The following is a 24,480-nucleotide window of genomic DNA, read 5'->3' on the forward strand; positions in this document are numbered from 1 at the left end:
CACGGAGGCTTCGTCAATGGAAGTATGTTACCAGCTGCCCGTGTTGCCGCTGGACAGGCCGGTGCCGCAGCACGTCCTCAGCCGCAGAGGGGCCATCAGCTTCAGCTCCAGCTCCGCGCTCTTCGGCTGCCCCAACCCCCGGCAGCTCTCGCAGGTAGGCACTGCCGCTGGGCCAGCCGCCCTTGTCCGCCTGCCCCCGAATACCGGCGGCGGCGGCGAGAAAATGCAGCATTTAATATTTTTATGACTACTTATTGCCGAGGTTATCTGTTCAGCATCGCTTGCGATGAGAGCGGTGAAGTCCGTGGGGTTTATTTCCACAGCTAGTGGGTTGTTTCTCCTGTAATTTTTAAGATAGAGCTGTTTTTTAGTTCTTTTATTAGCTTGGGCTTTCTTTGAAGGGTTCAAATTTCCTATGGGGTTGCCAAAAGCTGCAGCGACTTTACTGAAATGGTGAACATGCACTGCAGTGTTTTATTTGGGATGCTCTGCTTTTTCTCCCTCCAACTATTGAGGCTTGGCAATTTGTCTAGAAGGAGACAAAGATCCTTGGCTTTTTCGTTTCCACGGTATTGTTCCCAACCCATATTACATCAGTCACAATGTGAATTGTACTGTATTGTTTCATCTGATCATGTTGGAAATACTGTGAAAAAGGTCATTATAACTATTAGGACAAAAGATAGGTTTTTCTTGTGAACACTGCCCTAAATTTCTGGTTGTGTGTTAGTATGGTTTCCCAGCACCCAGTGATAAAATTATATCTGGTGGAAGTCTCTGGAGAAAATCTAGAATTATGGTGGAAAGCATATGTTTGGTGGGGAGTCAGCGTTTTGGCCTCGAGGGTTTCCCTGTGTCGAGATTGAAAGGTCTATTTAAGTGCTGTGAAGTATGTTGTCCTTACAGAAGATATTGTCTTTGCATGTGTAATGGTATTTTTTCGATCTGTACATTTTTGGTGTTATCTTATTAAGTTGCTTTACTTTTTTTTTCCATGACTTGCTGTGCTACATATACATCTTTGTAGAAAGTACAGAACTGCCAGTCACTTTTGGCTTTGTCCCCTCTTTGGTAGCAGTGGAGCTCTGTGTGTGTGTGAGCATTAGGCACATGCATGTTGGGACAGGAAAAAATCGACAAAATACTGTGGCAATGACCAGGAACTTGAATGCGTGGGGAAATAATTATTAGCAAGCAAATGAAGATGAACATATGTTGACAATGCTTCAGTTTCTGAGTATAAATGTAATAATTGACAAAAACTTTGGTTTTATGGCAAATTAATTTTCCATGTAGCAACCAGGTTAGGCTGTTTTCCATTTGTACTGCTTGTTCTGAGCTGTACTTGGTGATAGTGACTTTTCCATATGTATAAGTCGTCTTGAAAGTCCAACCTAATACAGCACACTTTGTTCTGTGCAGATAAGAGTCTCCCTTGTTTGAAGCATTCATGGTTTTCCGAAAACGAATAGGCAAAATGGTCAAGCTGATACATTGTATTCCTTTCTGTATGGTCTCCAGAACAGGCGATGCATGAAATGTATACAAGTTTACCAAATTAGATCTGGTACTGGCATTTAAAGTGTTTTTGTCTCTAATTTTCAAGCTTCTCAATGGATTCCTTATTTTCTGACCAATATGCTGCAGGTATACTCTTGAGTTCCAAGAAGAGGTGCTTGAATAACTTGTAAAAAGGGAAAGTATGTGTGCTTGACCAAGTAGTATTTTGTCTGCATAAACCAGCAAGTAGCTAAGTTTATGCATTAATAAAAAAGAATTAGGATATTTAAGTGAGGAAGCCTTTGCTATTACCAGACATCTGATAAGAGTACAGCTTTACCTTTTTTCCCCTTTTCCTGAAAGTCTCCTGCAAACAATAGGATGTGAATAGGTCTACCAGACCTGCAATCACAGCTTGGTATAAATGATGGACTGAAAAGCATTACCAGTGAGATTAGTGATTCTGTATAACTCCTGAACTTAACTTCACCTTCCAAGTCTGTCGTAAGACATTCCAGTTTCATTCTTGTCCAAAGAGAGCTGGACCCTTAGCAGTTTGTCCTATTCAGTCTTCTGCTCCAGCTGGCTTTGGGCAATAGGAGTAACACTGGACATGTGTACCCAAGGAACTGGTATGTACAGCCAGCATTTTACAACTAATAAGCATTTAGCAGATTTTCTTGAAAAATATGAGGTCTTGAAAATTACATTCCCACTAAGAAATTAAAAGTGACATAATTGAGTCATAAGATGTTTTAGGCTTATCCTTCCAGCAAGAAGGTATTTTATGTAGAAAACATGCACGAGATAAATGCACACTACATTAGACATGCCATTTAATTGGACAGTCCTAAGCAGGCAAATATTTATCTCTTAATTTATTAAGTAGAATTTCAGTTTTGTTGAAGTTTCTCTACATGGGTGCAAAATGGGCTGTATGTTGCTTTTTTAAAGCTTAAATAAAGTGGTGCTGGCAATGACCTCAGAGGTTCTGGTATACTGCTCTCAGCCCCAGGAAGGGTAAACTGTACTTACAGCATTATTGGCAGATGTTTGTTTAATCTTTGCTTAACCTATTTTTTAAGATACAGCCTTATGAGATGAAGTGAGTTGACATAACTCATTACTGCTGAAGGTTAAAAGCCCTGACATTGGGCACGTGTTATTACTGCTTCCTCTGTGCCATCTCTGATGCTTGTCAGGTGTTTGCTCATTCAGTTCACTAAAACATCAGAAAACTAACACAAGCAGGAAACTTGGTCGCTTCCTGCCATCACTTTGAATAAAACAGGCTTATTGAAGTTTGTCAGAATTGATTTAAAGATAGTACCACTAGGCTTTTGAAAGCCATAAAAGCTTTAAATAACAGAAATTTTGTAATCTCACTAGTCAACTATCTTAATAGTGTTTAACTGTTCTTGTATTAAAAGAATTCTTTCTTTATACTGAAATGAAGTCTTCCATGTGGTGACTTGCACCTTTTACTATATTCAGTAAATGCAGAGAAAGGCTTATTCCTTTTTCCTTGTAGTTTTCTTTTATGTATGAATTATTTCCCTATAGTCTTAATTTTTGTTAATTTTGAAGTTTTTACAACAAAAATAATAAGTTAACATCTAGAGGTTATTTGTGATATTTATTGTTATAAATGTTATATCAGATGAAAAGCTGCTGTTATTAACTGAAACAGATGATTCAGTTAATAATCAATTTAAATATGAAATAATTTTAAGTACTAGTGTTAAAAGCTATTTTTAAGGGTATTTGAATGTGTAAGTGTTGAAATTACCAGGACATTTCACACTGATGGGATTTGAATTGAGGTTCACTGTGGGATAAGGTGGATGTTAACTAGTGCCTTGGATCATATATTCAGGGTTTTCATTCCATATATTACAAAATTATGTTTTTCAAATTAAAGCTGAGCTTCCAGAGAACAATTTTTGATTTATTGCCTCATCTGGTTTTTAACTTGGGTTGTTAATAGCAGTAAAAAAGTTTCTAGAACTGTACTTAGTGTAAAAATTCTTAGTCTGCGTTTTTATGAATAAGGGTTTATATGAAAACCGCTTCGCAAACGTAGCTGTGAGTGACTTCTAGATTGTCCTGCATTGCACTCCCCCTCACCCCATGTTGAATTGACATAAACATATCACAAATGAGTAAGAAAACTTTGGCCTAACTTGCTATTTTTGACTCGTTTCCGTCTCTCTACTTTGTAACTGGTTCTGCAGTCTCTTCAGTTCCTCCAAAAATGGCATCAAGGGTATCTATCAGCAGTGTCTGAATAGAAGTAAAGATCTAGTTTTAGCCTTTCTGTCTTTAAACAATTGAAATTGGTGTGATAAAGTAAGCTGTCTCTTAATGATGAAATTGCATGAAGTGGGAATGGAGCAAATAATAAAAGACTGCATTTGCATCTCAGAAATGTAGGCACGGTCTCCACCTGAAGTACCAAGTATTACTGTGTGCCAGGCAGTGCCATGTCCTGCTGCCTGGTATTTGATAGCCTGGTTCATGATCCTTCTTCATTGCATCTCCATTTCATGCATTTAAGCAATGTAGTGTCGGACTTGGTGACTCTTATACCTTACCAATAGATTGTAGATCACACATGTGGAGTCCTAGATTTGACTTGGGGGATGAAGTGGGGGAAAAATGACTAAGAGCAATTGGAAATATCCTGCATTGGTTGATTCTTCAATGAAAGGAGTACACTTCCTCTTTGCCAACATTAGCAAAGTGCTTAGGCCAACTTTTGCTGTGTATGTCTTCTTGTCACTGTCACCTGATGTGATCCAAACGTGTTTTGCTCTGCACGTAGCATGGTAAGTTAAAAGATGCAGCTGAGAGGTGTATTTATATGGTCTCGACATAGACATTGGTCTTTAATCCCATGGTTGCACCTTTTTGCTGAGAGAAGTGTTGACATGACCTATTTTTCCTTAGCAGCTGCTCATTTCTACTCCTGCATCTTCCTCTTAGTTGTGTCAACTTCTTTTTTTCTTTTTACTTTTTTTGTTGGTTTGTTTGTTTTTGTTTTTGATCAGGTTATTTTTCAGCCTTGGCTGACTCATAGTACAGTTTCATAAATGGCTGTGACTGTTAGTAAGGAGGAAACAGCACACCGCAATGCTAGACCAGGAGTAACGAGCACTGAAGAAGCAGAAGGAATGCCTTACATTGGCCCTACTACTGAATGCAAAACCTTGCCCTAAACCTTCTTCTTTTCTCATCCACTGTTTTTCATAACTTTTCTTCTATACCTTTCTAATCCTCTTCATCAGTGCTTCTCGGTTGCTGGCTCTTTCATTAGATTTCTCCTGCCATTTCCCATATCTCTACTGCATGAATAATTAATGAGTTAAAATAATGAAATAATTTTCATGTTGTGATTCCTAGCCTCTGGAATTAATTCTGTGTTGCTGCTATGCTTGCCATTCCCTTCATCTTGTATTTATTGTGTCTGGTTGCTGAGATTGCATCTATTCATATGAGAGGGAGAGACTGACGCTGACTCTACACACAGCACAGACAAGTTCTGATTGAGGCTTTCATACACTGCAGTAATTTTATGTGGCAATTCATTTTTAAAATGCCCTGAGTTTTATGACCAATTAACTTTTTCATATGTTCTAGTGTAAAGCAACATTGGTACTTCATTCAGCAAGAAGGTCATAGCAGCTTATTTCATGGCCTATGATTGTCTATGTAAGATCTAAACAGAATAATAGTTTGAAGTCACCATTAATTAGATTGTCTTAAATCACCAAAAGTCAATTCTTCTTTGTCCAGATTGTGTAATAGTGTTTTTTGTGCTTTGTATGAACCTCAAGTTTTAGATGCTACCTTGAAGAGAAATTGATTTCAAAAGAGAGATTATAGCTATGTGCCCAAGTTAGGAAACATTGAATTTTAACCATAAAACAATTTTACAAGAAGTCAACATTAGTATATGACTATTCAATATTCTATATGAACTGATTATGTACTAATAGCATGTAAATACAGATTGTTGGAATTCGGAGTATTTTCTGTGGGATATCTGTTTCAGCAGCTTTCCTGAAAAAAACATATTTCCTGGCTGAGTCTGTTTTTCCAGGTTGCTTGAGAAAAGCAACAATATCCAAACTCAGTTAATTCCAAGTCAATAAGCTCAGTTTCGAATTAATAACGTATCATAAAAATAATGTAATTTTTCTGACATGTCTGTTCTACAGTTTTGGCATGTGGAAAACAGTGCTGGGGACATCTGCATTGTGAGTCTATTTCTTCTGTTCTTCTATTTTCTGAAAAGCCTGCAGTGGAAAAAATTGCTGGTAGTAGACTGCTGATCTGTTAGAACACTTCTCTATCATGTCAATGAGCGTTGGCTTCTTGTTTTCTTGTGTTTCCCTCATCACCTGGTATCTGCAACTTTTCTGATTTTCTGCTAAAATTGTGCATTTCTACATCTACTAAATTTTCTTGCATTGAAGATCTCTGATTCATGACTGCATTTCCAAGTCATGCCATATATATGAAATACCTTTTGGATTGGGCTAAACCTATTGTATTTGCTTTCATTCACTGCACCTGCATGGCAATAATGAGTAATTTGACAGCTCAAATTAGTTTGGTGGCTTGCCCTTTTTTTTGTTTGTTTCTCCCAGAAATGTGAAACCAGAGTAGCTTGATTGTCCTTTACTGTGTAAATTTTTGTTAACACGTGTCAGTATTTTCCACATGTGAATTTATACAGTTGTGTATCTAAGATACCAATTCATATATCTTACAACTGAAAGAATGTAGTGTTTTCTATTAGAATGTCTTTTCTTTGTAAATGAAGGCATGAAGATGGACATGCTAAAAAATTCTGTCTTCATCTCAGTAGTCATACTACATAAAGCATTTAGTGCAGACAATCTTTTCTGTGCATTCACAGCTGAATGAAATGTTCAGTTCTGCTTGAAAAAAGTCTTTTTTATAAGCTAACACAAATACATGGTGTGGGCATGCACATGCATGTAGGGTCTCACAAGAAGCATATGTCTGGGACCAGGAATTGAACACAGACCTTTCAAGTTCTAGTTCAGAGTTATGCACAGAATGCTCACAGGAAACCTTGAAAGAGTTTGAGTTTCATCAGATTTGAAGTTTTCTTCAGTTTGTTCTGATTATGTCATTAACAAGTAACTGCGGTGTAAATAAGCACCCTGTGTAATCCAACAAGGCAGCCTGCCAAAGGCAAAATATCTTATTATAAAAATGCAGTTCTGGGAAACTAGATTTAGGGGTTAGTTGGAGAGTTGTTTATTTGTATGTTTGCATCGTGGCTGTATTGTATGAAATTTGTAGCCAAACATTTTGTTTTGGTTCTGGTTGAAAATAAATTTGTGGCTGTTATCTTGCCTTCCCTGCCCTCCTCCCTTCCATACCCTGAGAATTTTTTACTTCTGTTACGGCAGCCTGACTCCTGTTTTCTTCCCACTTCCCCCCTCTTTATACACCTTTGATATGGCAATCTGATTTATTATCTTCCTGACCGCACTCCCACAATAATTATAATTAGAGATTCCTGGAGTCTGCTTTTTATTGCAGGTAGAGGGTAAATTCTTTTCTCAGCTCATAGCTGAAGTTGTGAAGGAGCCAAGATTTGCAGCAGGCCTTCCTCCTCTGCCTGTGTGAACATCAGAAAGAGTATGCAGCAGTGAGAATAATAAAGATCTATATTAGTAGAATATTTTACTATTTCTTCCTCTCCTTTCTGCCAGATGAGATACATGGAAAGAAAGACCTCGTTTCCTTTACCAGTCATAGGGAGTTTTTTCCTGTTTCTCCCCCCATGGCAGACATAGCTGGAGGCTACTCTGACTAATAAAACTGGATATTTAATACATGTGAAATACAGCCTGTTGTCCCCTTTAGGGCAAGGGGTCAATCTGTCCCAAGGGGTAAAGAAAACCAAAAAAAAAATACACAGAAACCTATTCCAAGGCTGTGAGGGAAAAAGTTACAATGGGAACTCTGAGACTTCAGTAGGTGGATCAGCCTTGGAACAGAAAGGATTTAGAAACTCTGTGAGAAGTTCCTGTCTCATGTGATGGTTCTTAGTTGTCTTAAGAATATGGTCCATATGATGTTGGGATGATGGCAAGCAAGTAATTTCCTGGGGAACTCAGTTATATCTAGATCAGAAAAAGTTAGCATTCTCATAAAAAATACTTTGAATAGCATAGTCTGGTGGTGGAGGAACCGTCGCTGTCATGGCAGGAGTGGCACCGGCCTGTGTTATCTCTGTGTGTTTGTAGCTAATGTACTCTGTGTATTGATGCTGCAGTTGATGGCTTGCTGAGGAGAAGGTTTCATGTCTAGTCAGGCATGAACTTGCACTTCCATTTCCTTAAACTGTCCAGTAAAGTTCAGGTGCCACAGTAATCTCCTGAAATGTGTGTGTCAGGCAGGGGTGTGTGTCTTATCAGTAGTGCCTTGTCTTTTCTTTTGCAATGGTAAATTCCTGTAACCAGTTTTCAAAAAGCCTGTAACACATTTCCTTGATTGTTACTGGTGGAATTTTAGGCTTCATCTGCAATAATTGAGCTTTTTCTGGTATTGGGCAAAGAAAAATCTGTGGTTTTTTATAGCTGCAAATATAGTGTGAAGCTGCTAAATAATAAATGTCTATATATGGATAGTAAAGGTCAGGGTTTTTTGATGCTCTTGTTTATGGTGAGATCAAGACTGTACATTTGTTATGGAGTTCTGCCATTGTTCTGTTTCTTCTTTTGTGAATTCTGAGCTACATTTCTTTTAGCTTAGTGACAATATGAATTACTACTCTTTCGACTGAATTTATATTTAATAAGCTTTTCCTAACTTGTTTTTATTTCGACAAAATAAACTGATTGAATTTTTGTCCAGATAAAACAATTTTGGTATTTAGCTCACAAATTGACAGATGAAACGGTAAAGCTTTATTGCCTGAATTAAAACAAAAAAAACCAACTTGAGTTTTTAACCTTGAGAACCTCATAATGTCTAAATGAAAAAAAAAATTGTTGTCCCGTCAATGTTTTTTTCCTTCTTTTTTCAAAAAGGATAGTGTTTATCTTCTGCATCTAGTCTTTCTGCTTATATCTTGGTCACTTCAGATTATTGCAGGAGTTTTGCAGCCTACCATAAATGAAGATTGGAAGTCAAACCTAGCAAATTGCAGGTACTAAATTCCTGAAGTTTTGTGTTGGGCTTGTACTTTGTGATCTGTGTTGACTTTCAGACTCTTTTAAGGAGGAGAAATGCTTCATCTCCATAAGGGTGTTGAATGGTTGAAGCTGTGGTTACTTTGTGTTTTTCCTTTTTTCTTGTGATATTATGATGTTATTTTTGCTATGCCCTTCCATCTTGAGGCCCGAAGGGATGTTTGTTTGTTTTAATAAAAGGCCTTTGGTTAAAATTCTCCACCTATCACCTTTTGATACAATAGACTGTAACTGAAACAATCAACTGTGCACTACAAGGCTAATCCATTTTCAACAGCTTTTTAGGAAAGATGATTAGGAGAGGATTAGACAACAAGCTATTATTCATATATTGACTGAATAAATAGGGAAGGCAATTAAGACTAATGAAGTTTAGGACATTTTTCTTCATTCTTAATATTGTTGTATTTATATGAGAACATGGGAAAGAAGCTACATGCTGAAAAATGTGATTGTGTTGGACGCAATTTGTGAGTCAGGAGATGAAATTTTTCTCTTATGCTGAGTGTGAGTGACAAAGGGTCTGATTAATGTGGAAGAAAAGTCGATAAGGCTAAAAAATACATCTTAAGCTCATTTCTTGGTGTAATTATACATGTTACAGAAGGTTTTTGTTTCTGACATTCCTGAAATTAAGATTGTTAAAGTTAAGTAGAATGATTTTTGTGTTTACTGTGTCATGAAATGCAGGAAGGCAGTTTTTTTTTCTGCCTTGACATGTCATAATGCTGTACTTGGTGCTTGGAGAGGCTTTGTCGTTGATGATTATTGTTGACAGGAGTCTTAGTTTTTATTATTATTTTAAATGGAAATTCTTTTTCAGGTAAGAGTTTTATTTAATGTCTGCAGTCATAGTTCCAAGATGCTTTTGGTGTTAAATGTAAGCAGTATTGCTTGCACAGTAATTGCTTTTAGCTGCCTATCTTTACTCCTGCTCTAGTGCTGACAGTCGCACTCCTCTGGCCCTGTGGAAAGCAGGTTTGCTGAGCTGCAGCAGCAGCAAGCCCTCTTATTTTTGTAGCAGTAATTTTCTGCTCAGTTATCTCTCCCTGGTTTTCTTGCAGGATCTGAGGAGTGTTGGTGCAAAGGAAGGAGCAGGGATAGGCAGGCAGTGGCCACCCAGTGTGTGGCAACACTGACTCAAGTTGTTTCCATTGCACTTGGAGGAATGTCCAGAACAGCTGAGCTGTGTGGAATTGTTTCACTTTCTGGGCAAACAAGAGTGGGCTGATTAATTCCGTGGCATTATTCAAATTAACTAATGCACTGTATTCAGGTATTTTGTATTTCTGAAGAAGCATTGTGCACCCCGTGACTTTTATATATATTATTATTCACACAGCTTCAAAATCTGTAATTTCGTCTTTATTAGGTGAGTCCATGGTTCTGTGTGTTTCAGATATTAGATGGAGTTGACTTGATAGAAAGAACATTTAAAAAAGACTATTGATAACTGTTGAACAAATGATTAAGTGCATTAACTCAAAAGAAGTTCTATTCTTTTTTTACCTATAAAACATCCAATTTCATAATTTGGATTATTGGACTTCAAAATATGAAAATTTTTTGGTTTTCTTGTCTGTATGAGTAGTCATTTAGAAATAATGTACAAATGAAAGGTTATTTTCATATGAAACTGAAAGTGTCTTTCCTCTCTGCATATTTTTAATGAAAAGTAGCTTTGGTTGCTACAGATCATAAACGAAGTGTGTGAGAGCATGAGGCTCAGTCCTGTCATTTGTCTTTGGAGAATTGTTTAGCGTACGTAAAAGGCTTGCTAGTGTGTGTTTGTATGTGGGAGGGAGTGTATTTATATATAAACATATACATATGAAAATAAATATAGAGATATATATGAAAACGTGGTAACTAAATAAAGCTGTGGTGGATGCTGCATAGATTCTGAAAAGTGAAAAAACCGGTGTTCATTGTACCGTTTACTACCATTGTTGTCCTGTGTCCATCAAGCCAAAATGATATCCTAAAGATAACAATTTTGGGAATATTTGTTTTTTTCACTTGATCTAAGTAAAAATGTTTTACTTATTAGTTTGCTAGTCTTTATAATTTATAGTGAAGTTTTAGAAACTTTTGGTCAGAATGACACATTAGTTTTACAGTTGGGAGTGCTTCAGGATGATGTTAGAAGATTCTTCTTCGTAGACTTTTTTGTTTTCCTGTTTCCAGGTTGCATGTTGATAGATATCTCTTTCAAACTCTGTAGAGCTTGCCCTGAAGCATGTCTTAGACCAAGGACAGTCATACCATAATAGCTGTTCTTTATGTTACTGAGTTGCCAAGTAAAACAAATCGGGATTGACTGTGTACATATGTGCGCAGTTGTTCAGCCGTCCATTTCTGCTGAATTTAGCAGAGCACACAGTATGCTGATTATGTTGATTGGCAGAATTATTTTGAATCACGTCCTGAAGTGCATTCAGTTCTGTGGAGGTATTTGTGTGTGGGTTCATTGGGTGCCTGTGGGGAACTCAGCCCCTGGCCTAGGAGTAGTGCCTTGAGCAAGTTGGGATGCCATACTCTGTCTGCCCAGAGTGGTGCTCGGAGAGCTTTCCTGGGAACTGTCAACATACAGGAGATAAAACAGGCCATAGTGCTGGTACGTTTGCTGGATTGGGATAGGAGAGAAGGAGCTGCAGCAGTAAATGTATTGGCTTCCATTTCGTACATGCTGGCATTTAGGAAGAGAATGGATCAGTAGCAGATGGTGGCTCTGCTGATGAAGTAAAACTTGAGGATGAAAAAGGTGGTGTGCATGGCTGTCCTCTCTTAGTAGCTCTTCATCTTTGCTGTAGAAGAAACCTCATGAAGGTCATGCCTGAAATCTCCTTTGTAGTACTTGTGAGAGCAAAGACTGAGGACTGACAAAAGGCAGTATGAGAGATGTGCCACCAGTGCCTTTTGGGGTTTATTCCCCTTGGGAGAAGGTGAAGATCAGATAATTGTGTGACGTGCGTGATAGTAGAATATCACCCCTGCATGAGATGGTTTTGAAAACAATATGGTTTTGTTGAATGCACATGTTGATCCACATTTGTTTAATTCGTTGCATCTTTTCCCCTCTGCTGCCTGCTTTGTAGCATTGCTTTCTTTGTGTTCCTACATGATGGCTTAAGCCCAGATACAGCCTCTCAAAAACCTTCCATGAAAGTTTTAGGTGTCTTTACGGGGCTCAGTGCCTCAATTCACTCTGAAAGTGCCGCTGAAAATGTTTGGTAAATAAAGAAGATGGATCTATTTTAAAAGTATAGATTATTTGTTAGAGTAATATGTAAAAAGGTTTTAAGCAGGTCTCTGCTCTTTAGAGCTTCCACTGATCAATGCTTTGGGAAACAGGAAGAAGTGGCTCTTGTCAGGAAGAGAAAGCTGTGAGCTTTAAAGTCTTCCATAAGGGGTGTGTGTGTGTTGTCATGTAATGGGGGTGTATGCTTTCATGCCTGCTTCTTGTGACCCAATATTCTGTGCAGGTGGGTATGGGCTGTGTGGCTGATTCTCTGCAGGGAATGAAACAAAGATTGTGTGCAGAGTATGGCAGCGCCTACACAAGAGAGGCCTCCAGTGAGGCAATAGTTGCTGAGTTACAGTTTCCAACACTGAGCTTGCTTCTCAATTGCTTCTTCTGTGCCTCTGTATTAATTTTTTCAACTTTTTTGAAACCGTATAGAGCCTCTAGTACGTAGCTAAAATAGATAATTAGTGAAGTGCTTACGTTCTTTAGTTTCCTAGTGTGCAGGTCTAAACTTTATGTATCTAAACACTTTATTTCAGTTTGCATTTTTGAACTAGCTAGTTACAGTTGGCAGAAATGTGCATGGGTTGTCTGCATTTTAAATCTTTCTCAGTACTGTTCTGAAAAATAATGCAACAATAAAGTTATAAGTCAAAATACTGTTAAACCTCTGCTCTACAGCTGAGAAACTGTACAAGGATTGTAGGTGAGATAGGGGACTTTTTCTGCCCTAAAAGCAGTGACCTCTCATGTCCTGTGTGATCTGGTTGAAAGGCACTGCTGAAGTGTCTGTCTCCTTCAGCATCTCTGTTGCAGCCTCAGCTATACAGACACACAGAAGTGCATCCTTTCACTTGGATGTTTTTGTAATCTCTCCTTTTTCATAAGTTTCCTTTCTTTGTCTGAATGGCTCTCCTGTAGGCTCTTTTGTCTACCATAGAAAACAGCGGTTCTGCTCCTGTACTTTGGAGGGGAAGACGGAGTCATGCTTAGGGAAGAAGTGACTGGTCAGTCTGTAATCCTTGATGCTGCTGTTTGAGATGGAAAAGGGTTGAGAATGAAGGCAAATACTTTGGGGTCTGAGCATGTAAAGGGGGGCCCAGAACCAGTAATACAGAATTACAGGTGCAGATACAGAAACAGGCATTAGTGCTGGCCTCTTTGATGTTGCTTTCACTTTTAACTGCAGTGTATTGCTCTTTTCACTGAATGAAATCAATATATTTAGGCTTATTTGTGAAAAATTGCTCTGTTAGATAAGGACATGTCTTTGATGATAGCTTTTTTATGCTGTGTCTCCAAGACTTATTTAAGATTGCTCTAGCAGCAATCATGGGTTGTTCTGATTACTGGGAGTGTTTTTTGCTGTGGAGAGCAACGTGATGTCATCTTCTTCTGTTTTAGACTAGAAACCATCTCTAGTTTTAAAACGTTTTCTTAGTAGTCCATAGATATTAAAATACTGTTGACATGATAAGCAACTGCATTTATCTTTCATGAATGTTCATCCTCCTGAGTATATTTTAAGTATTTAGGTATCAGCTTATTATTTGACTTACTAATAATCATTTTGAGGAAAAGACTACAAAGCTGCTTGTTTTTAAGGTTCTCAAGCAGTGTTTGAATGAAACTAGGTAGTGGACAGATGTGTAAGGTCTGTGCTTGGTAATGCTGAGTCTTCATCATGTGTGTGAAAACTCTGATAATTTGTCCTTCTTACTCACAAGATGAAGCACATAAATTTAGCATCTCCTACTTTCTTGTCTAAGAATGCTGGTTTGTCTTTTTTTTAGCTTCACAACTTCAACTAGAATTCATCAAGCAAATGTGGTATTTAGAAGTGTGAGCTGTACTTTTGATATTAAAAACACAGAGGTAAAATATTTCAACAGCAGTGTGAAGGAGAAAAAAACCTGAATGTGTAAAACTAGTAGGAAGGACAGGCAAAAGGCATAGCTGAGTGTGTAATTTAAAAGGAAAAAAATATAGGTGGGGAAGAGGATTTTCATGGGTAGATGTTTAATGTCTTTAATATAGGAGTGTCTGTATAGTGGTATTGAAGAGCTATGCATTCTTTGTTCTTGTCCTTTGATTCATTGTAAGGGTACAAAGGTGGTCCAAGTGCAGCCCTCTGCTTCTGCAGTGGTAAAGGGACAGATGAGGTTATTTATTCATTCTCTCTGTCAGTTGCACCTTTCAAAGATACAAAACAAGAAATAAAGGCATTAAACATGGTATATGTGGATGGACAAATTTCTGAATTAAGAAGTTTTGGAATTTAGAATTTTCAGGTTTGCTACTTTAAATTGTCCTACAGTCATGAATCAATTTACAGCAAAAAGGTGCCTTCTCAAAGATTATTAAGGAGTTTTAAGTATTCCAAGAGCAGCTCTTGAGGCTATGGGGCACAAATTAATTCTAATTAGCCCATGGTGGAATGTGTCATTGAGGTTTTTAAAACCTGTTCTATATGGTAGATATCCCAGCATGTTTTTCGAGGTGTTTCGCCATGCTAAAATCCACACAACACCACCTGGAGGGTTCTTTAAATTGCCAGTCTGCTTTGTGATGTGTATCTCCAAATCCAGCTGACAACTCAAAGTGTCTGAACATCTGCAGTGACCACATTACATAAATGTGCTGGCACCGCTGTCAGTTCCTCCCACGCATTCAAATGAAGCTACTATGGATGTACTGTATCTTTTTAATCAGCTTTGTCCAGCCATCTAGGTGATTTGTCTTTGGAAACGATGTCAGTCGCTCAGGAATTTGTGGTACCTCATGTATAGGCAAGGAAAGTGCCGTTGTAAGAAACAGAGCAGGAAGCATGAAAGCTGAAAAAGCTGGTGATTAAGGTCTTTTCTGGCAGATGAGACCTACTGTTTTCAGTAATGTGGCTCTTTCTGAAAAATGTTTTCAGGGTATGCAGGTAAATGAAAAATAAAAAAAAAGAAACTTTTTTTCTGAAGTGAACTTCTAGGCTGGTATTTTTTCGTGATGTCTGTTATTTGTTGTTTGGAGAAGTGAAGTAACTGATTTTATGGGTAGTACTATGTCTGTCGGTGTTGTCTGGAATATGAGTATGCCAGTGCAATGAAAGTTTACAGAGCAGTATTCCAGAACTTGTATCTAGGCTGAAAAAAGTAACAACTCCAGTTGACTTGAATATTTTTTTTACTAAGTTTCCAAAGTCACATAAACTAGTTAACTGCTTTCCTTAGAAGTTAGCTCTTATGCTTGTTAGATGAATTCATTGTATTTACAGATGATAATGATTTAAATAATTTGTTTTAAAAAATGCTTTATGTGTCATGCAAATAAAAATTATTTTTGTATCCTGTTGCTTTCATTCAAATACAATAAGTGAAGCAGCATAATTGCAGCTATTGGAATTTACTTTCTTTTGTTCCTAGACTTTTATTTGTAGTACTGGAGGTCATAGTTTTTATCCAGTCCCTCAGTTTTTAGTTTTCATTTCAAGCTTGCATGTTTGCAGTAACTTAATACTTCAGATAAAATTCTCAGTATTTCTGTAACAATTAACTTTAGTTATTATTTTTCTGTTGATGAAAAAACTGAAAGTCTAATGTCTTTAAATTACAAACATTGATAGATGCTGTGTCATAAAATTAATGGGTGATTATTATGTTTTCAAATGTTTTGTGCTTTTTAAGATAGATTTTTATCGTAGCCATTCCATTATGACCAAGTATATTATTCTGATAATATTCTGGCATGGGTTGGTGCTGTTCCTGAAGGCAGTCCCTTGATAGGAGTTTTCTAAGGGACTTTGAGGATCTTCACTTTCGGGGGTGGCTGGGGGATGGAAAGAGCCTCACTAGTTAATGCCTGACTACATTTTTTCTGTATTGTCATGAAAAACTTTTTGTGGGTATTAATGATGTCAGTTCCATCAGCACACAGAGTGTTCTTTTGCCAGCACAATAAAGAATCTAATGTAGAGTCATCACACACCTTCAGAATCTGGCAGTCTTGACATCTTGGAGGCCTTCATTGTGTCATATGAGTTCAGCTGTGGGCTGGTGATTGTTGCAGAAATCTAGACAGGACTGTGAGGGGAAAAAAAATTGATGTCCTATTTGAGTAGGGTTTTGTAGATTAAAATGGCAAGTATACCAAGATACTAAAGATAGCTTTATCAGTTTTGTTAAAGACTAAACTGTCTTTATAGGTACTGAATTATCCTTTTATATCAACACATGTAATGGCCATGTTACTTCAACTGGTAATAATTACAGAATTGATATGCCTTTTTAGAGGTATTATAGCTTTTGCTATTTGCAAAGCTCAAGATACAAATCTCTGTAATGATTGGCATTATGCATTTTTTTAGCTTTATTTTCCTCTTGATTTGGTGATTTTTTTATAGTTTAGTGTTGAATACTTTTTGGTAGCTTGCCTGTCAGTTTTGACCATAGATAATAAAAAATGTCCTAGAAAGCAGGATTACCTCCCTCCCAACTGTTTGTGCATGTGTCCTCCAACCCACCACGTAATTTTTTCAGAAATGTGTATTGACATCAAATATGCCAAGGTATTATTAGCAGAACTATTTTCACTTTAAGGGACATCACTAGTATGATGTTTATTTGGTCTGATGGCGTTTGACACCACCTACATTTTGGAAAGAAAAGGTCTCTTACCTACATGGAAATCATGCATGTGCATATCAAGGAAATGAGTCACCTCATATTCTCTGTCGGAGAGAGGGGTTTGGAATCAGAGCAGCCTCCTGCTCATGTGTAGCAGGCTTTGACATGCATGGATTTAGCACATACGGGGAGGCAGTTCATAAGACCAGAGTCTGTTCTAGACTTTGTAGTATCAAATCATCTCAGTGCCCAGAACTTGCTGATGTGCTCAGCATGACACCAAGCTGCTCTCTGAAGGATTTTCACGTATCTTGCACTTCAGATTGATAAATATAGGAAAATCGGATAGTTACTTTTCAAAAACTTTGCCCAAATTGGTGTGCTGTTGCATATGCATGCCTAAATAGAAACTCAGTCAGAGGTGAGGAAAGAGTCTGCTTGTGGAGGGAGGCAAGAGTATGCCTGACTTCCCTTGGGGTTCCCTGTTTGTGTGAACTATGAAGTGGAGCCCAGGTTTCTTCTGGATTAAGCAGGTGCTGGTGATGCTTAGCTCTGACCTGCAGCTAGTTAATTGTCATGAGCCAAAGAAAAGTCTATGATAGTTGTCTTCCCCTTCCTTAGAATACAGATGCTGTTGACATTTATAATTTTAGGAATTCAATCACCTCTCCTAGCTACTGTAAAGAGGTGAGTTACTCTTCTGGCTTTGCAGAATGCTTGCTCCTCATATTTCAGAGTAGTTCTTGTGCCTCACTACAAGCCGGAGGTGGGCTTCCCCAACTTTGGCAATGATGCAAATCTGAACGTGGTTCCTTGAAAATTATATTTCTGTCTCAAAGATTTGTTCAGACCTCTGTCACCTCCCATTTTTTCTGTCTTAAAAGCAAACAAAAATAAGTAATGTTGGTGTTGAGCTTTCTCTCCTACTTTTAGTCTTATCCACAGTGTAGCAAGGTGTCATTCTGTTCATTTGTTCATTTGGTTTCTTATGTTTCACCCTTTATGTTTTAAATCATAAAAATACCGGCAGTTATGGAAATCACTACCTTTTCAGTTTTAAAGAGAGATTATCAAACTGTGACACATGATTTATATATAGTTGTTAGGAGAAAAAAATAGCAAAGTAATCCATCTGCGGAGTTTGTCAGGATATATTTTATGTACAAAATGTCTAGGAAAAATTAAAGCAAAATAAATAAGTATGCTGTGAAATTTGTTTAGAGAATAAAAGCTAAATTTCTCTTTTGTGGGGTTTGTGATGTAATTTAATTTAAAGAGAAAGGATTTGGGTGTTGCTAAGCTACTTGTTTAATTTCACCTCTAGAGTTTCATTTTATATGGAGTGATTACCATGAAAATATTGGGAGAATTGCCAGTAATCTCATCTGCCAGTGGAAGGCAGCTTATTGTCCTTTCATGTGGTTTTGTGGGGGATATTGCTGTGACCTTTGTAACTTCACATTTGAAAAAATTTTTTTAGATTCTAGTTGTCTTTATTTTTTTTGCTACAAAAAAGGGAAGAGTATTAATGTAAAAAAGTACTGCTTGATGCAAACTAAAATTTATCCTGTGCATTTCACAGATGTATGGTGCTTTTCAAACAGTATTTTTTTGTAATGCAATAATAGACTTGCCTTTCTAAGCCTTGTAGAAGTTACAATTCTGATTTCAAAGCTGTGTTTTTGTAGTCTTCCAACATTACTTGCAAAAAATACTTTTTTTTTTTCCTCCAGTTCATCATTTCAGGAGCCTCGCATTTGTATGAGCTTGTCCCACTCCTCCACAACATGTCTGGGTTCAGGAAGAGGTGGAATAAAATATCTTGCCTTAGGACAAGCCATACTTCAGTGAAAGGCTGAAAGGTGTAGAGCTGAAGGACAGCGAGCCTTCTGTACCACGTGCCCATGATGTGGGGGAGGCTGGATCCAGGAAAGGAGTTCAGCTTATTAGTCATCCTTGTGCTTCTCCAATGTGCAGTGCTACATTGAAACCTGTTTTGCAAAATTTGGGAGTGGAGAGAAGATAGAACAATGTCCATGCATTGAAGTGCCAGTCAGTGCCAGTCCTGGCTTTTGTACCCCGTGCGGCGTTGCAGTCTCTCAGTTCAGGGTGGGCTGGAAGGGCTTACTTGAAGTGGTCTTGTACCACTAAAAACAAGCCATAATCTGAGGATGAGAGGCATCAGTTTTTCAGATAAACTGCCCTATACCTGGAGATTTTTAAGACATCAAGCAATTACTTTTAGTAAAAAAGGAAACTTAAGCAGTATTTAGTCTCATTTCAATTATTATAAAAGAGGAGGCTCTCAAGCACTCAGCAGTGCTCTTGTGGATAACCTGCTCAAAGCTTTGTACAGTGTTGAATTTTCAGGATAAAAGGCATTTTGGCATAAACTGCACACTTGAAAACTTATTCTCATCATTAAGGGTAGATTGCTTTGTTGCTAATGCCCTGTCTGCACTTAGCCCTGATTACTACCCTACTTACAACCCTGGTAGGCATTGTGTGCCTAGAGGAAACAGCTTCAGAATACTTCTAAACTCACAGGTTTGTAGATAATAGAAACAGCCAGTCCAGTGTTGAAAGTTCAGTTGTTCATGGAAAAGTGCATCTCAGGTCTAGAAGGATAAAAATCTATCAGTTTACAGAACTACCTTAATTTTTTTTTCATTGTACTATTTTCTGTAAGAAGTTTGTACTCACTAGTTAAGAATGATTGCTTTAAATTTGTGCATTTGTTTCAAGCTTACAGCTGAATGTATTTTTATATCTCTGTATGAAGATTTGCTTCTGTGTTGCACAAGATACATTTTAGATTTGTTAATTTTTGAAGCAGATTTTTGTTTTCTGTAATTAGAAATTGAGTTATGTGTGTAGCTTGTATCTTAAAACAGCAGAAGTCTGAGACGAATGTAGAGTTTTTAATTTCTCTCTTAAGTTATGTACGTAAAGTATGTACTGACCAATAGTTTCATAGTTTGGATAGTTTGGTTGTTGGTTTGGTTTTTTTTTTGTGGATTTTTCTGGTTTGCGGTTTTGTTTTTTTTTCAATTGAAGTAAAACAGAAGAGCTGTGAGGTCAGTTTTCTTCCCTTGTGGATGTACCTCTAAAGGCAATCACAGCATTTAGGAAATATGCATTTCAATTGCCTCTGCAATCCATGTTAGCATCCTTATTTGAATGTATTGTGAGATTTTAATTTTTTTAATGTTTTACAGGAAATCTCTGCCTCCTTTATTGCTAAAAGTATATTTGCTGTTGTTGTGAAAAGCATTTTAACCATACTTTGTTTTTTGTCTGAGAAGAATGAAGGATTGGATGTATTTAAAAGCCAGTTAAATGCCACTCTGGAAAAAAAGATACTTCTCATGCTTCCATCTTGTACTTGCTTGTTAGTATGGACATGCACATCATGACTGTATGTTTCTCATTTGTTGAATACTTGATGTGAGATCTTGCAGCCTGATTTACCTTTTCTGCCCTCTTCCTCTCCTCCACCCCCTCTCAAAAGAGGGAGATGCTGTGGGAGCCATGCTTATGCGTAGGCCATATGTGATTTTAAAAATTAAAGAATATAACTGTAGCAGTCTTAAACTGTGTGCCCAGAAGAACTAATGTGTGGGCTTTGATCTTGATGCTGGGCTGGAGTTTGAGGATGAATACTTATCACAGGATCATAGTGTGATTAGAGATGGGAAGGGACGTTAACGATCATCTAGAGTTCCATCCTGTCTGCCAGGGGAAGGGTCACTTTCTGCTACACCTGGTTGCTCAGAGCCCCATTCAACCTGGCCTTGAACACTTCCAGGAATGGGGTATCCACAGCTTCTCTGGGCAACCACTTGTGAAGTGCTCTGATAGTTTTGATAAATGATTTAGAGAAGCCACTAAAAAAATTAATTTTTCCTTTGAAGTTTGAGCCGTTTGCAGTATGTGAAGCCCATTGCCCTTTCAGACCTTCCACCTTTTAAGTAAAGGATTATGACTTAGTTATGGGAGCAACCTATATGACTTGGGAACTCTGTGAAAAACAGAATGGAATCTTGCTCTTGGTCTGTTAAACAACAGTGAGTATATGCTGTAGCAGAATTGCTAGTAATATTCTTTTTTTGTATTTTTTGAGATGACTTTAAAATCAAGGGGATCATAAGTATGGATTATAGCAAACTGACTGTTTTGGATAACGATTTGATGCCAAACCTTTAATGCAGGATATTTTCCAAAATGTTTGTATTGCTTCTCTAGAAGGACATGTCTGAAACTTTGTTAAAAGACATAAAAACTACTTAATAGAAATACTTGTGTATCTCCAAGCAGAATAAAAAGTACAATGTTGAAAATGAATTGGTTATTTTTAGGATTTGAAAAGTTTTTGCACTTCACAGTTTGGAAAGTAAATGAAAGACTCAGAGTTGAGCTTTTCACTGGTGATTTTACGAAGTTCTCTGGTGAGGTATGTGATAGGACTTCACCCAGGCTAATGGGTTAGTGCAGCATGTGCTACCTTTCTTTTCCTGTTCTACACTATTTGGTGGAATACGATGCAAAAGAGGGAACAGTAGAATGAGAGTGAGTTACTTGGAAAATTTTGATTAGAGGCACGAGGACAATTTGTAATCCAGTGTAGGAAGCAATAAGGAAAACATTGGGGCAATTTTGGTTGAGGCAGGCTGATTTACAGCAGGGGAAGTGAGGTTCTTTTGTGTGTGTCACCAGCTGGCTCCCCATGGCACCTCCAGAAACCCAGGGATCTTGAACTACAGGCTGGGTTGCATTTCTTTCTGTATTTCTTAGCTATGTGTTTGGGAGTAGTCTTTGCATGTCCAGTACTATTCCGTTTAGGACCAATAACATCCATATTCAGTAACTTATTCTAAAGCAAAAATGTTTTTCGTGTTTTCTACTATTCTTTTGTTCTGCGTCATCATCTATATTTCCATGAGTCTTAAAATTTTGTCAAAATGAAAAGGCTTTAATTATATTGAGGTCTTGTGTCTGTCTTCCATCATGTTTGGAGAAGTAACTGACAGCAGATCCTCCTTTCCCCTGGAGAACGGAGTGTGTGGTGCTATGAACTCCCAGCTCTGACATAATGATGAGAAGCCTGCAACATAATGATGAGAAGCCCAGGACTTTGCTGCAGTCATACCAGCTACTCCTCTCTTACCTGATTTTCCAAATACGTTCTAGGGGTTGCTTATCTAGCTTAATTGTTTTGTCCTTCTGCTCATTTCCAAAAATTCCTCTGTAAAATTAGTTCACTACATTAATAGGATAATTATGATCTAATATATCGGATTTCCTCTTTACTGCCTAAATCATGTAACATTCATGGAATTAATTGTGTCTTGATATTTTTAGTTTGTTGTGCAGACAGCACAAGTTTAGTCCTGCAGATAATCCTGTATCAAATTGGAATGGCTTCTTGCAGAATAATGGGATGATTAGTGATGTTAAATTTGAAGACAAAACTCTGATCTGGTATCAAAAATGTGTGTAATTTCCACATACCTGAAATACGTACTGAGCTACTGGTCATGATTCTTGGTTAAAATGTAAGGTTTTATCATTAGCTTGTGTGCAAACAGAGGAGACTGCAAGCGGACTAAACCCCAGACTTCAAATAACAAGTTCACCCAGAGTAGCTAACTGTTGCCTTAATTAGATACAGCTTCGAAGTATATGCTAAGATTTTTCCACTACAGCTTTTTATCACTTCCACAAGTTCAGCATGCCCTGTACAGATGCTTAATTTGTATGCTGGGCCCTGTGATAAAGCTATTTCTGTCGATGAGATTCCAAAATTGTAGGCACTGATGTCAATGCAGATGAGGTTACCCTAATTTGGTCAAGAGAAGGCTATGCCATGCAAAATCTTCTTTACATGGGCACATAAAGGCCAGTGCCAAGACTGACAGGTGTCCAGTGGGTGGCAAGGAGCTTCAGAGATAAACGTTCTTGTTGGTACTGCTACAATTCTTGCTTCTTTAAGAAACAATGTAATAATTATATGGCTGTTTTCAGCATCCCTGCACGATAATTAAGTAAAGGAAATGGGATGTAGTTTTACGAATGTAAATTTTTAAAATCCTGTTGAAATAACTTATTTTCTGTGTGTAATTCAATTTCTGTTTAGTGTTAATATCTTGACAATGAAAGTAGCATCTTGTTACCTTCAAAAATGACATATTAAATTCAGAGATGTACTGCTGTGAAATCCCTGTAAGAAAAATTACTTGAAAGTGGTTTTTAATTGTAGGAGGTCTTGGAATATTGTAAATGTGATAGTGCATGCTCTGGTTGAATAATGAGGAGTGTGTACAAGGCCGTACTTGAGAGAAGGCTGTAGAAGGATATTAGTTATAGTTGGAGAAGTCCCTAGATTTTCTCCTCTAACTTTCCACCTTTTTTTCTATGTCAATGTGTCATTGGTGAAGTGTATCAAAAATGTATTAATCTATCAATAGAACACTTTCTTTGTATGCCTGTTTCCATACCTCCTTCCATGCCTCCTTTAACAGGATTCCAATCATCCATTTTGGAGTTCTGTCTTGGAATTTTTTTATATTAGTTTTGAGCTTATAATTCTTTTGTTCCTTTGTCAGCTACTTCTTTCTTAGTACTGACCTATTAGAAAAAAAGCCAAACCAAACAAAAACAAATCCTCTTTCTTTATACCCAGGAAAATATTTCTTACACTGCCATCTCTAATGGAAAGCGGAGCCTTTTCAGTGTATTTCGGTCTCCAACACAGTAGTCTTTTTCAGTTCAGCACCTGCAGACATGAGGCACAACACTACTGAAATGCTTCTCTGTTTCAGGGTCAGTTTTATGGGTAGTGGGTGAGAAGCTGAAATAAATAGATTTGGGTTTTGATGAAAAGTGTTTGGATGTATGGATTGCGGGCACCCACATGCTAACAGAATATTAATGCAAAGCAGTAACTACATGTTTAAAGCTGTGTAAATGTCTGTAAAACATAAGGTTTGCATGAAAATACTTTTATTGAACTTCATTAGCAAGTTTTTAATGCTATGAGATAATTTGTGATAAGAAATCTGCATCTGCTACAGGTCAGGAAATGAGAATTGAGAAGTATGTAAAAAAGGGTTGTGTTGGTAGGTCAGTAAAATGAAAGGTGGGAAGCTGGCAGTAATATATTATGGCCTGGAAAGTGAGGGAAGTTGTTGAAACGGCAGATGTGTGGCATGGGGATGACTAGGGTTTTCAGCTTACTGTCTCATTAGAGCTTCTTCAGGTTTAAGGGGTTCAGCTGAAATTGGTCTGCCTATCCAATTCAGTTGAAATTGGTCAGTTTATCCTTAGCTGGAAGACTGAAAGCATTTTTGGGTATGGTGGGCAAGCAATTTCTGAAATAAGTGTTTAGTGCATATACATCTCTAGATGAGTTTCTTCTAGGAAGAACATTGTAGCAGAAACTGTAACTGCTGTGGTTTGGGTCTGTATATGGTGTGTGCGTGGTGTTGCGCTTTTTTTGGTTGGTTGGTTGGTTGGTTTTTTTGGTTAGTTTCATTTGTTTGGGTTTTCCTTGAAATGTTAGTGGCTTTTATTTTTTGAGGTGAAAGAAATTAAGTGTAGTTGGTCAATCTTCTGTATTTCATGTACTATGATACATGTGTGGCTTCTTAGTTTTGTGCTTTGCCTTTTTGTGATATTTCTTTGACATCCTTTCTTCTTCATAAACTCCGTGATGTCTTTGAGTTTATTATTTTCATTTACTATCATATCATAAATTAAATACAATATTGATTTGTGAATTTGACAGCAAATAGTGTAACCAGTTTCAGTGTTTGTCCTCTGTAGTTATTTGGTTACTTTAATAGAAATAATCACAAAATAAGAGAATGAAAGCCAGACTTTA

General features: G+C 37.5%; 1 protein-coding gene across 2 annotated transcripts in view; it reads left to right on the forward strand.

Moving 5' to 3' along the window:
- The window catches only part of PDE7A (phosphodiesterase 7A), a 74,817-nt gene continuing 50,337 nt past the window's right edge, over window positions 1–24,480 (forward strand). For both annotated transcript variants that reach the window (XM_063393212.1, XM_063393225.1), the window contains exon 1: window positions 1–154. In XM_063393212.1, the coding sequence (XP_063249282.1) occupies window positions 17–154 (138 nt within the window). In that variant the 5' untranslated portion in view covers window positions 1–16. The remainder of the gene's footprint in view (window positions 155–24,480) is intronic.

The sequence above is a fragment of the Prinia subflava genome, chromosome 1, assembly GCF_021018805.1.
Source record: "Prinia subflava isolate CZ2003 ecotype Zambia chromosome 1, Cam_Psub_1.2, whole genome shotgun sequence".
NCBI classification, from domain to species: Eukaryota; Metazoa; Chordata; class Aves; order Passeriformes; family Cisticolidae; genus Prinia; species Prinia subflava.